Source organism: Seriola dumerili, unplaced genomic scaffold (assembly GCF_002260705.1).
Source record: "Seriola dumerili isolate Sdu_G_001 unplaced genomic scaffold, Sdu_1.0 BDQW01000468.1, whole genome shotgun sequence".
Lineage (NCBI taxonomy): Eukaryota > Metazoa > Chordata > Actinopteri > Carangiformes > Carangidae > Seriola > Seriola dumerili.
The window spans coordinates 5,364,344-5,377,825 of NW_019174723.1; the positions used below are offsets into that span (position 1 = coordinate 5,364,344).

At 40.5% G+C, this 13,482-nt stretch overlaps 1 protein-coding gene across 1 annotated transcript in view; it reads left to right on the forward strand.

Moving 5' to 3' along the window:
* lama5 (laminin subunit alpha 5) overlaps window positions 1–13,482 on the forward strand; it is a 100,069-nt gene that overhangs the window by 72,128 nt on the left and 14,459 nt on the right. The window contains exons 39-51 of the mRNA XM_022763104.1: window positions 7,368–7,475; window positions 7,625–7,708; window positions 8,635–8,865; window positions 9,051–9,164; window positions 9,259–9,389; window positions 9,510–9,590; window positions 10,183–10,397; window positions 10,546–10,646; window positions 11,061–11,244; window positions 11,862–12,002; window positions 12,121–12,272; window positions 12,382–12,492; window positions 12,910–13,021. Of these exons, the coding sequence (XP_022618825.1) occupies window positions 7,368–7,475; window positions 7,625–7,708; window positions 8,635–8,865; window positions 9,051–9,164; window positions 9,259–9,389; window positions 9,510–9,590; window positions 10,183–10,397; window positions 10,546–10,646; window positions 11,061–11,244; window positions 11,862–12,002; window positions 12,121–12,272; window positions 12,382–12,492; window positions 12,910–13,021 (1,765 nt within the window). The remainder of the gene's footprint in view (window positions 1–7,367; window positions 7,476–7,624; window positions 7,709–8,634; window positions 8,866–9,050; window positions 9,165–9,258; window positions 9,390–9,509; window positions 9,591–10,182; window positions 10,398–10,545; window positions 10,647–11,060; window positions 11,245–11,861; window positions 12,003–12,120; window positions 12,273–12,381; window positions 12,493–12,909; window positions 13,022–13,482) is intronic.

A 13,482-nucleotide genomic window follows, 5' to 3' on the forward strand; every position in this document is an offset into this window, starting at 1 on the left:
TATTGCAAAATTTTTAAATTATAATTTTTTTTTTTTTTAATTCTGTATCTAGGAAGATTTTTAATCTTCAGAGACAATGATTGACAGTTTTTTTCTCTTTACAGATTAAATATTTCCATTAAACATCAAAAATGCTGTTTATAGAAATAACAAGTGAGACATGACCAGATGGAAGAAAGCTTGTATTAATCTTTGTGTTGAAAGTGTCTCTTTGGTGTCATCAGATGCTCTTAAAACAAGGGGAGATGTGGGAGGTGGTTTTAGCTTATTATTATCTGTCAGTTTGTGTTTACTTAGGGAAGGCCGACTGAGGACGTTATCAATGTCAAGGTGTTGATCAATCAAATGCAGTTGTCAAAGTAAATACAGGTGTACACATGGAGAGAGAGAGAGACTGACATCTGATACTTCTGGTTCAGTTTGGTCAAAGCTTGGATTTGATTACACTTGAATGCATCATCGTGTCACTGCATAGGAGTTAGTGTTTTTTTAAAGAAATCTAATCTGACCAGGTTGGGAATTATGTTTTATTTGTTAGATAAAAAGATTGATACCCACGCTCATTCTCTATACATTTAATTAGCCAGTTAGCTTATCTTAGCATAAAGACTAGACACAGGCCTGGTCCAGCAAATAACCTCCTGTGAAACTTACAAGCTTGTAAATTAATTGAACTTCAGAGGTAGGTACTTTTTCCTCCTGACAAAGCCAGGCTAGTCGTTTTCCCTTCTATCGTCTTTATGCTAAGCTAAGCTAACCACTTTACATTCACACATAGAGAGTGGTGTCCATCTTCTTCAATCACGAGATAAAGATAACACATGTAGGGACACAAATTACCACAAAGTCATGACTACACACACACACACACACACACCCCTAGATTACAGCAGACAAACATCGCCCATATCGCTGATCCGAGGCTGCAGCGGGTGTGTGGATACAGATCAGTGTTTAGTCTGAGCTTCTGAATCCACAACTTTCATGTGTGATGCCACCAGCATCTTGTCTGAGGGCCGATGCTTCGATTTAAATCCCCGGCTGAGTCCTGTTCCGCTCCTTGAACCAGCTTCAAATGTCAGCTTTGCCAAAACTGCATGGTTACCGCAGGAATACAGGCATTTTATCCGTCACGAATCAAACACTCGCCTTGGAACTTGTTTCCGCTACACTGTACTGTCTGAATATAATCCATTGTTGTCTGGATTAAGATGCAGTAGTGTGAGATTAAAGCCTGTCTCTCTGTCTGGTTTACCTGTCTTTACTCTCTTTCGTAATGCTTTTATTTATTTTCAATCTCTTTCTCTTGTCTTCCTGCTTTTTTTCATCACTTAAAACTTCGATCTGTCGTCCAGGTCTCATCCTATGGAGGTTACCTGAGGTATCGTCTCCACACTCAGACATGAGAGGCGATGTGTTGTCTCTGCCTGCAGAAGCCTCCAGGCCCTGACATCATTCCTCAAGGTGCACACATGAACACACATGCATAAAAACTCTATTCATAAAACCCGTATCATATGATACAATATGAAAAACAGCAAACCCACTGTGTCATACATCCACTGCACACACATTTCTAAAAGTCTCTCCACTGTTTTCTCCTCCTGCAGGGGAACCAGATGGACCCTCGTGTTCATGGAGAGAGAGTACTCCTCACCTGAGGAGCCTCACCTGGGAATAGTTCACATGGTGGAGGTAAAGTCACCTTTACATGCATACATACGTCCTGGGTTGTTGAGACTAGGAGATGGATGTGAGACGCTGACTGTGAACAGCTTAACTCACAGACTAGTATCAACAAGTCAGATTTGCCCTTTTTTTTTCCAAATTGTTGTCGTCATTGATTTTTGGTTTTAATCACCGAGGGAAATTTTCTTTTCTTCCAAGACATTAAGAAATGGAAACAAGAAGCCTTATATAATCTTACTTTAAACCTCACCTTCCACTGCCATCTAGAGTTGCTGATATACAATATTACACAGTGCATATTTCGTTTGTAGAGACCCCTAAGGTGCAGCAATAGGAAAAAAGCTGGGGTTTTTTTTGTTTTTTTTAAAACTTTTTGTTAATTTTTTAATATTATTTTACAGAATAGTACAGTGCTTGATATAGGACCTCATACCCTAAAAAAATAGGATAAAATAAATACTTAAAATAAATAAATAGACCTCACATTTCTGAAATGGAAGGCATTTACACCATAACAGTGTCCGTTATAAAGGAATATAACAATGACTTTTTCAGTGACGGTCCATTATAACAACACAATTTTGTTACAACAGTCCATCCAGTATATAGTTATAATAGTAACAGTATTATAGGCTTCATTCAAGCACTTTTAAATTTAGGAAATTATTCAACACAAAGAAACTTAAAGTGTTAACTAATCTTGTTAAAAGTAAAATAAATAAAATAATAATGGCTAATTTTAAGTAACTTGTTTGCTCATTTCTTTATTTATTAATTATTTTGTCTTTATTGTTTTGTATTTGCCCATTGCTAGGCAACAAGTGTCATTGTGGGATATAGAAAAGCCCAAAGTCTAAACCTAAGTCCGACTGATGATCATCCTTTATTCCTCCTCGTCCTCCTTCCTCCTTCCTCCTCCCTCCTTTCCTCTCCCCACAGGGAAGTTTCCGTCACGCTCAGACGGGGAACTCTGTGTCTCGGGAGAACTGATGATGGTTCTGGTCGGTCTGGAGTCCCTGCAGATCGGGCCCTCCACTCAGTCCGGCCCACTCCGTGTCGTTGCGCGGCGCTGTGCTGGAGGGCGCCGAGAGCCTGCACACCGGTCGCCATGCCAACAATGTGGAGAATCTGCATGTTGTTCCCTTAGTCAACATACTCCCTGGGAGACTCGTACGTCAGGTGAGGGCCCTGCTTGCTTGTTTAGGAACAACTTGAAGGTTGTATCGTTTTTGGAAATTATAATATGTCTTTTTTCTCTATGTTAATTCAGCAGATTAAATCATCAATCAAGATGATTAAAATCAGTAAATGGAGATTAATAGCTGTAGCTCTACATACACAAGGTTTGATGTTTCCCTCTCTGTCCTCCTCTTTTGTAGAAATTGTGCTCCTGTGGTTACTACACAGAGACACCATCGGCCTGTTTTCTGGGGAGTGTGTCCCCTGTAACGGTAACGGACCATCGAACCAGTGTCTGGGACGGATCAGGAATCTGTGTGGTCGAGGATCAAATAATCAACCTCTGCTCTCTAGTCTGTTTTACTTCTAGATTTTTTTACTTTACGGTGAGTCATTGTCTGTTTTTACTATCTGTCCATAGAACTGCCAGCACAGAACGCACAACGCCGCACCGCGCACGCCGACCCACTGTGAGAAGTGTCAGGGCGGTTTCCTCGGCAACAACAGTCTTGACGGCGCAGGCGGTGTCATGTTCCAGTTGCCCTGCCCGCTGAGGGTCCCTCCAACAAGTCAGTCGTTATCATTTTTAACTCTCTTTTTTTACATTCTTCTCTCATGAATTCATAATGTCTGTTAACTTTACTAGCCCCAGATTATCTCACTGAACATATGTCACAGTCATTCATCGTCTCTCCTCTTGGTTGTGTAGTTTATTGGAGAGGTGCTGTGGTGCTAGAAAGCGTATAGGATGCATGTGTACTGTTGTAATGGCCGGGGTTTATTGCTGACTACACTGTTGAAAGGTAAATCCACCTCTTACAGGCAAAGTGTGGGTTTGGTTCTCTCACAACAGCACCACTATACCAAATAATCTCAATACCAGACTGTTCGTAATGCTAGTAACTGCTTTGAATTGGGGGAACTTAAGAGATTGTTGACTGGTTCCACCAAATGCCAGCCTCAAGACTTGTTATTTGGGGTACTTTCCTGTGAGTGTTTTATGTTATCCTAAATTAAAGCCATATCAATCTAATAATACATAAGAATGAAGACCAACTATAATCAGATGATAAATAAACTTTGATTATTTTGAAGTATATTTTTTTTTTTTTTTGTAATTTAATTATTTTATATTTGAGTACATGGAGTTCTTAGAAAGAGTTTATTGTTTGTTTTTAAGTTGAAACTCTTTTTATTTCCATTATTGATGAATGATACTGCTTGGTAACACTGCTTCATTTATCATTTTGGCTCCATGTGACATTAAAATGCTTGTAATTTTATAAAGATTTTATATTTTAAAAGACGTTGGAAATTGTCGATTGATTACAGCTCATGATCTAGGTTTTAATAATTTTTTAAGTAATCTTAAGCAAGATAAAAAAGAATATACACCACCTTTGCTGCAGCTACATGTCCATAAATATCGCCTCTTGATGTCACGGTGGCGCCCTGCTTTTCTATGGCTAACCCCATGGTGCTCTGGCAGCAGATGCCAGCTATGGCCACTGCCACGGCAATCACCGACCCCAACATTGTGTTTTCACGACTGCCACTTCGCTGACTGGAGAGTGGTCTGAGCTGCAATGCCAACAAAGCCGGGATCACTGTGACATCTGCGCTCCCGGTTACTACGGTGACGCATCACTTGCCAAAACGTGCACAGTGAGTTCAAACTTCAGTTCAACGCGAGAGTTCGTTAGATGCATTAATGTTTTCATTTGTTCTAATTAGGTTGTTAATTAAGCTTAAAAAGTCATGGTATAAGGGTTTTATTAGCAAAATTAGAAAGCTGGTGTGTTTTGTTTTTGTTACACAGAATGTAACTGATTTCGCCTTGTGGCACCAGAGTCATGTGACCTCACACTGGACAAGTGTCGCTGTCACAAGGAAGTGGACTGGACGCTGCGTCGAGCGCTGTGACGGTGAGAGGCTGCACACGTGTCTGAGGGTTTTTATTAAATTTGCTATTTTCTAATGTTTTATATTCTCCTATTTATTTTCAGTGTGAATTATAGAATTCCAAAAATTCACTCCATTCATTCTACGAATACACAGAAAACCAGCTGGAAAGTACTTTAAAGATAAAGAGTAAAATAACAGGCTGCTGATTAAGTTCACATAAATATCAGATGTTAAATTTGCTTCTGGTTGAATGAGGTTCTGCTCTCCTCTGGCACGTTCCCTCCTCCTAATTAAACCATTCAATCTACTTAGCAAAAACCAAAAAAAACATGTTGCAGCTGCAATACGACAAGACTACAGCAAAACAGCAGCTGTAAATAAAACCTGATTACACAACAGTTTAACTTTAATTTGTGGCAGTTCTTCTTCTTGTGCCTCTATCTGAACCCTGTTTATTTTTCATTCGGATGGCTCCTTTTGCTTCGACTCATGCTACCGGCTGTCGTCAGTGCGACTGTGAGGCCTCGGCGGCTCTTCGTCAGCCGTGTTGACTCTCAGAGCGCGTCAGTGCGCCTGTCAGCCCGGAGTCAATGGACCGAACTGCAGACAGTGCGCCCTGGGCACTGGGACTACGGACCAAACGGATGCAAGAGTGAGTGACGCATCACGTATGGAGACAGACTACTTAATTGTACTAATGTGATTCCTCTGTCACATATAACATTGTAATATCTATCTCAAACAGTAGGTCTAATACCATGTATTATTTCATTTGTTCCTCTTCGCCAGTGCATTAGTGCGCGTTCATCTTATTTTTACATATTGATCCCATCTCATCCATAGTCCTTAAGGTAAATGGTTTACTGTTCATCTTCATTCGAACCATATTATGCGCACGCCCAGTCAAATTGTCCCTTTGTACATGCACTAAATTATTACGATGGCACACAGGCTCCAATGTGCCCATCTGCAAGTTGTAATATATTGACAGTTGTTTGTGTGGTCCATAGTTCAAATGACAGCACGCACCAAGGACTTACCTGGGAGACAAGGTAAGACCTCTAGTCAGGAATACTGATAGATTTATGAAACAATCAGTTTTCTAACCAAATCATAAGCAGTCTGAGTCTGAGTTCCCAAAACAAAGCATGAAAACGTCACATGTTCTGTGACACAGCATTTATTAAAGAAGTCTTTACACACAACACATCATCTGTGGTTGAGAGTTTGTTTTTTTTATTGACAAAATTTTGAAATTATAAACATTTTTTAAAAATTTCTGCATCTACGAAGGATTTTTAATCTTCAGAGACCAATGATTGACAGTTTTTTTCTGCTTTACAGATTAAATATTTCCATTAAACATCAAAAATGCTGTTATAGAAATAACAAGTGAGACATGACCAGATGGAGAAAAGCTTGTATTAATCTTTGTGTTGAAAGTGTCTCTTTGGTGTCATCAGATGCTCTTAAAACAAGGGGAGATGTGGAGGTGGTTTTAGCTTATTATTATCTGTCAGTTTGCGTTTACTCAGTGAAGGCCGACTGAGGACGTTATCAATGTCAAGGTGTTAATCAATCAAATGCAGTTGTCAAAGTAAATACAGGTGTACACATGGAGAGAGAGAGAGACTGACATCTGATACTTCTGGTTCAGTTTGGTCAAAGCTTGGATTTGATTACACTTGAATGCATCATCGTGTCACTGCATAGGAGTTAGTGTTTTTTTTAAAGAAAATCTAATCTGACCAGGTTGGGAATTATGTTTATTTGTTAGATAAAAAGATTGATACCACGCTCATCTCTATACATTTAATTAGCCAGTTAGCTTAGCTTAGCATAAAGACTAGACACAAAGGCGCTGGTCCAGCAAATAACCTCCTGTGAAACTTACAAGCTTGTAAGTTTTTTTCCTTTTTCCTCCTGACAAAGCCAGGCTAGTCGTTTTCCCTGTCTATCGTCTTTATGCTAAGCTAAGCTAACCAGCTGCTGGTTCCCACTTTACATTCACCATGAGAGTGGTGTCCATCTTCTTCAATCAGAGATAAAGATAACACATGTAGGGACACAAATTACCACAAAGTCATGACTACACACACACACACACACACACACCCCTAGATTACAGCAGACAAACATCGCCCATATCGCTGATCCCGAGGCTCAGACGGGGTGTGTGGATACAGATCAGTGTTTAGTCTGAGCTTCTGAATCCACAACTTTCATGTGTGATGCCACCAGCATCTGTCTGAGGGCCGATGCTTCGATTTAAATCCCCGGCTGAGTCCTGTTCCGCTCCATGAACCAGCTTCAAATGTCAGCTTTGCCAAAACCTGCATGGTTACCGCAGGAATACAGGCATTTTATCCGTCACGAATCAAACACTCGCCTTGGAACTTGTTTCCGCTACACTGTACTGTCTGAATATAATCCATTGTTGTCTGGATTAAGATGCAGTAGTGTGAGATTAAAGCCTGTCTCTCTGTCTGGTTTACCTGTCTTTACTCTCTTTCGTAATGCTTTTATTTATTTCAATCTCTTTCTCTTGTCTTCCTGCTTTTTTTCATCACTTAAAACTTCGATCTGTCGTCCAGGTCTCATCCTATGGAGGTTACCTGAGGTATCGTCTCCACACTCAGACCATGAGAGGCGATGTGTTGTCTCTGCCTGCAGAAGCCTCCAGGCCTGACATCATTCTCAAGGTGCACACATGAACACACATGCATAAAAACTCTATTCATAAAACCCCGTATCATATGATACAATATGAAAAACAGCAAACCCACACTGTGTCATACATCCACTGCACACACATTTCTAAAAGTCTCTCCACTGTTTTCTCCTCCTGCAGGGGAACCAGATGACCCTGGTTTTCATGGAGAGAGAGTACTCCTCACCTGAGGAGCCTCACCTGGGAATAGTTCACATGGTGGAGGTAAAGTCACCTTTACATGCATACATACGTCCTGGGTTGTTGAGACTAGGAGATGGATGTGAGACGCTGACTGTGAACAGCTTAACTCACAGACTAGTATCAACAAGTCAGATTTGCCCTTTTTTTCCAAATTGTTGTCGTCATGATTTTTGGTTTTAATCACCGGAGGGAAATTTTCTTTTCTTCCAAGACATTAAGAAATGGAAACAAGAAGCCTTATATAATCTTACTTTAAACCTCACCCTTCCACTGCCATCTAGAGTTGCTGATATACAATATTACACAGTGCATATTTCGTTTGTAGAGACCCCTAAGGTGCAGCAATAGGAAAAAGCCGTTTTTGTTTTGTGTTTTTAAAACTTTTTGTTAATTTTTTTAATATTATTTTACAGAATAGTACAGTGCTTGATATAGGACCTCATACCCTAAAAAATAGGATAAAATAAATACTTAAAATAAATAAATAGACTCACATTTCTGAAATGGAGGCATTTACACCATAACAGTGTCCGTTATAAAGGAATATAACAATGACTTTTTCAGTGACGGTCCATTATAACAACACAATTTTGTTACAACAGTCCATCCAGTATATAGTATAATAGTAACAGTATTATAGGCTTCATTCAAGCACTTTTAAATTTAAGGAAATTATTCAACACAAAGAAACTTAAAGTGTTAACTCATCTTGTTAAAAGTAAAATAAATAAAATAATAATGGCTAATTTTAAGTAACTTGTTTGCTCATTTCTTTATTTATTAATTATTTTGTCTTTATTGTTTTGTATTTGCCCATTGCTAGGCAACAAGTGTCATTGTGGGATATAGAAAAGCCCAAAGTCTAAACCTAAGTCCGACTGATGATCATCCTTTATTCCTCCTCGTCCTCCTTCCTCCTTCCTCCTCCTTCCTTCCTCTCCCCACAGGGAAGTTTCCGTCACGCTCAGACGGGGAACTCTGTGTCTCGGGAGGAACTGATGATGGTTCTGGTCGGTCTGGAGTCCCTGCAGATCCGGGCCCTCCACTCCCAGTCGGCCCACTCCGTGTCGCTGCGCGGCGCTGTGCTGGAGGGCGCCGAGAGCCTGCACACCGGTCGCCATGCCAACAATGTGGAGATCTGCATGTGTCCCGCCAACTACCTGGGAGACTCGTGTCAGGTGAGGGCCCTGTGCTTTGTTTAGGACAACTTGAAGGTGTCATCGTTTGGAAATTATAATATGGCTTTTTCTCTATGTTAATCAGCAGATTAATCATCAATCAGATGATTAAAATCAGTAATGGAGATAATAGCTGTAGCTCTACATACACAAGGTTTGATGTTTCCCTCCTGTCCTCTCTGTAGAAATGTGCTCCTGGTTACTACAGAGACACCATCGGCCTGTTTCTGGGGAAGTGTGTCCCCTGTAACTGTAACGGACACTCTGACCAGTGTCTGGACGGATCAGGAATCTGTGTGGTGAGGATCAATAATCAATCCTGTCTCTAGTCTGTTTTACCTCTAGATTTTTCTTTACGGTGAGTCATTGTCTGTTTTTCTCTCTGTCCATCAGAACTGCCAGCACAACACAGCCGGCGACCACTGTGAGAAGTGTCAGGGCGGTTTCCTCGGCAACAACAGTCTTGACGGGCAGGCGGTGTCATGTTCCAGTTGCCCCTGCCCGCTGAGGGTCCCCTCCAACAAGTCAGTACATTTTACTCTCTTTTTTTCATTCTTCCTCTCATCAATATCTCTGTCTAACTTTACCGAGTTCTCACTGAACCATATGTCACAGCCATTCATCGTCTCTCTCTCTGGTTGTAGTTTTGCAGAGGGCTGTGTGCAGAAAAGCGACAGGATGCAGTGTCTGTGTATGCCGGGTTATGCTGGACCACACTGTGAAAGGTAAACCACCTCCTCAGCACAGTGTGGGTTTGTTCTCAACAACACACACACACCCCAAAAATTCAAATACAGACTGTTCGTGATGTAGACTGCTTTGATTTGGGGGGACATTAAGAGATGTTGACTGGTCACCAAATGCCAGACCTCAAGACTTGTTATTGGGGTACTCTGTGAGTGTTTTATGTTATCTAAAATTAAAGCCATACAATCTAATAATACATAAGACATGAAGACCAACTAATCAGATATAAATAAACTTTGATATTTTGAAGTAATTTTTTTTTTTTTTGTAATTTATTATTTTTATTTGAGTACATGGAGTTTAAGAAAGAGTTTATTGTTTGTTTTTAAGTTGAAACTCTTTAATTTCCATTATTGATAACATGATACCTCTTGGTAACACTGCTTCATTTTATCATTTTGGCTCCATGTGACATTAAAATCTGTAAATAAAGATATTTATTTGACAAAGAGTTGGAATTGTCGATGTAGCTCAGATCAGGTTTTAATAATTTTTAAGTACTTAAGCAAGATAAAAAGAAACACCATTTGCTGCAGCTACATGTCCATAACTATCGGCCTCTTGATGCAGGTGCGCCCCTGGTTTCTATGGCAACCCCATGGTGCTTGGCAGCAGATGCCAGCTATGCCACTGCCACGGCAACACCGACCCCAACATGTTGTTCACCGACTGCCACTCGCTGACTGGAGAGTGTCTGAGCTGCATGCACAACACAGCCGGACATCACTGTGACATCTGCGCTCCCGGTTACTACGGTGACGCCATCACTGCCAAAAACTGCACCAGTGAGTTCAACTTCAGTTCAACCAGAGTTCGTTAGATGCATTAATGTTTTCATTTGTTTTAATTAGGTTGTTAATTAAAGCTTAAAAAGTGATGTTAAAGGGTTTATTAGCAAATTAGAAAGCTGTGTGTTTTGTTTTTGTTACACAGAATGTAACTGTTCGCCTTGTGGCACCGAGTCATGTGACCCTCACACTGGACAGTGTCGCTGTAAACCAGGAGTGACTGGACCGCGCTGTGAGCGCTGTGAGGTGAGAGCTGCACACGTGTCTGAGGGTTTTATTAAATTTGCTTTTCTATGTTTTATATTCTCTATATTTTCAGTGTGAATTATGAATTCCAAAAATTCACTCCCATTCATTTACAAACACAGAAAACAGCTGGAAAGTACTTAAAATAAAAGATAAAATAACAGGCTGCTGATTACATCACAAATATCAGATATTGAATTGCTTCTGGTTGAATGAGGTTCTGCTCCTCTGGCACGTTCTCCTCCTAATTAAACCTTCAATCATTAGCAAAACCAAAAAAACATGTTGCAGCCTCAATACGACACAACTACAGCAACAGCAGCTGTAAATAAAACCTGATTTCACACAGTCTTAACTTTAAATTGTGACCGTCTTCTTCTTGTGCCTCTATCTGAACCTGTTTATTTTCTTCAGGATGGCTCCTTTGGCTTCGACTCATGCTCCGGCTGTCGTCAGTGCGACTGTGAGGCCTCGGCGGCTCTCGTCCAGCCGTGTGACTCTCAGAGCGGTCAGTGCGCCTGTCAGCCCGGAGTCAATGGACCGAACTGCAGACAGTGCGCCCCTGGGCACTGGGACTACGGACCAAACGGATGCAAGAGTGAGTGAACGCATCACGTATGGAGACACACTTATTGACTAATGTAGATTCCCTGTCACATATACAGTATATATCTCAAACAGTAGGTACATACAGTATATTCTGCCCATTTTCCAGTATTTTACATATTGATCTTATCATAGTCTTAAGGTAAAGGTTTTACTGTTCATTTCATGAACAATTATGGACCAGTCATCCTTTGTTGGAGGGTTTGTCCACAGCTTAAAGTATTTTGATGTTCACTCTATGCCATAAGTTTATCAGGATTTTGTCCAGGTATTATCCTACAAAAGAGCAAGTTAATCAGAATCTTTGTACAGCACTAAATAAGATGCCACAGGCTCCATGTGCCACTTGCAGTGTAATATATAGTGTTGTGGGTCCATATTCAAATACAGTCCAGGGTCTGCATGTGAAATCAGGAATGAATGTGAATGCTGACAGCTCGGCATAAAGCATGTTGAACCCCAGTGATGCAGTAAAGCTTTCAGAATGTCATTAAGTTGTAATAAATTTGCTTTGATATCAGCTACTTTGATTTAGTCACACTGTGGATGCAACATGTTTCTAGTAAAATCAGCTCACTTGTTTTGTTTAACTTTTCCCTCCCACCTCAGAGTGCGAGTGTAGAGGAGGCCGCTGCGACCCGCGGACCGGAGAGTGCCGCTGTCCTGACGGGATGACGGGAAAACAGTGCGACACGTGCTCACAGAAATACAGTGTAGCTATAGATAACCAGCAAGGCATGCACTGTGAATGTAAATATCACACACACTCACACGCACACACGTTGCTTCCAACGAGAACAAAAACCATTTCTTAAAAATGTCTATGTAGGAATGAAATTAAGTGTGCGGTTGTTTGTTTTGTGTGCAGTGTGTGACAGCTGTGTCATCGTCCTTTTGGAGGATCTGGACAAGTTGAACGACAACTTCAGCTCAGTAGCCAGTCAGCTGAGCAGCCTGAACGCCAGTTCCATGGCCTGGGCTCAGCTGAACAACCTCAACAAGTCTATAGAGGACACAGCTGTGAGTGTTCACGCACACACACACACACACATAAACACACAGTTTTTAGCCATTAGAGTGAAGTGACTGTAAGAAGGTATTAATTACACTAATTTTCCCATGACCGCAGCGCGCCATAGAGAACTACAACAGCACCCTGGATGAGAGCAGGGGTCGGGCGGACATGCTGGATGCTGAGATCATGAACATCAATGATGACATTGATGAACTGCAGGACAAGGTGTGATCACTGATGACACACACACTCTCACACACACACTGAATAACCACACTAATCAGTGTTTTATACCTCAACTTAGATTAATGATAAATTCATTAATATCTGCTGCAGCATGAAGTCATAACTCCATCGAAGTATATACATTTTTTATTTCAGGATTTCAAAAAGGAGAATATATCACAGCATGTGATGATTACAGGAACATTCATTTTATCCACTTTTCACCAATGCTTTTCTTGTCACATAAAATGTTTATTCGTGGAAGAAAAGCAAGAAAAGTGGCACAGATTTACTCTCACTACACTATGAGGAATATTTTTTTCTCAACAACAGCATGAAATGAAAATTTGAAAAATGAAAAATGTAATTTGCTCTGTTTTCATTGAGAACTTACAGCAGCTGTTGTGGTGTTTTCAGGCAGCAGTGATGACTAACAGGGTCGGCGGCCTGCGGGACAGAACCACCAACACACACCAGAGGGCGCAAGATCTGCTCATGTTCATCACAAACCTGACCATGGATATAAATGGTAGATATACAAAAGTTAATCAGAAATCAATTTTATAACACTAGCAATACAAAATATATATATATTATATATATTTTCTGCATCCCTTAGGACAGGTTTGGATAGAAGCACAGTGATTTTTACATATGAATGGATTTTTTTTTTAAAGGTAATATCTCCATAAAACTACATAAATCAGGTGTAGAGCAGATGTAAAGCAGCGCACTAAATATAGATGTGACTTCAGAAGTTGAAGGAGCAGAAAATGTAAGTTTTGATAACAGAAAAAAGGTTTTCAGATCAAAACTCCTGCCCTAAAATATTACTGAACATTTGCCCTGGGATAAAGCAGGATGTTCTTTAACAAAATCACTCACATTTTAAACTCCGGTGTCATTTCAGATGAAGCAGCTGTTATCTATATCTCTTAACAGTTTCTACAGGTTGAATGATTGTTTGTTTGTGATGCTTCCACTTTTTCC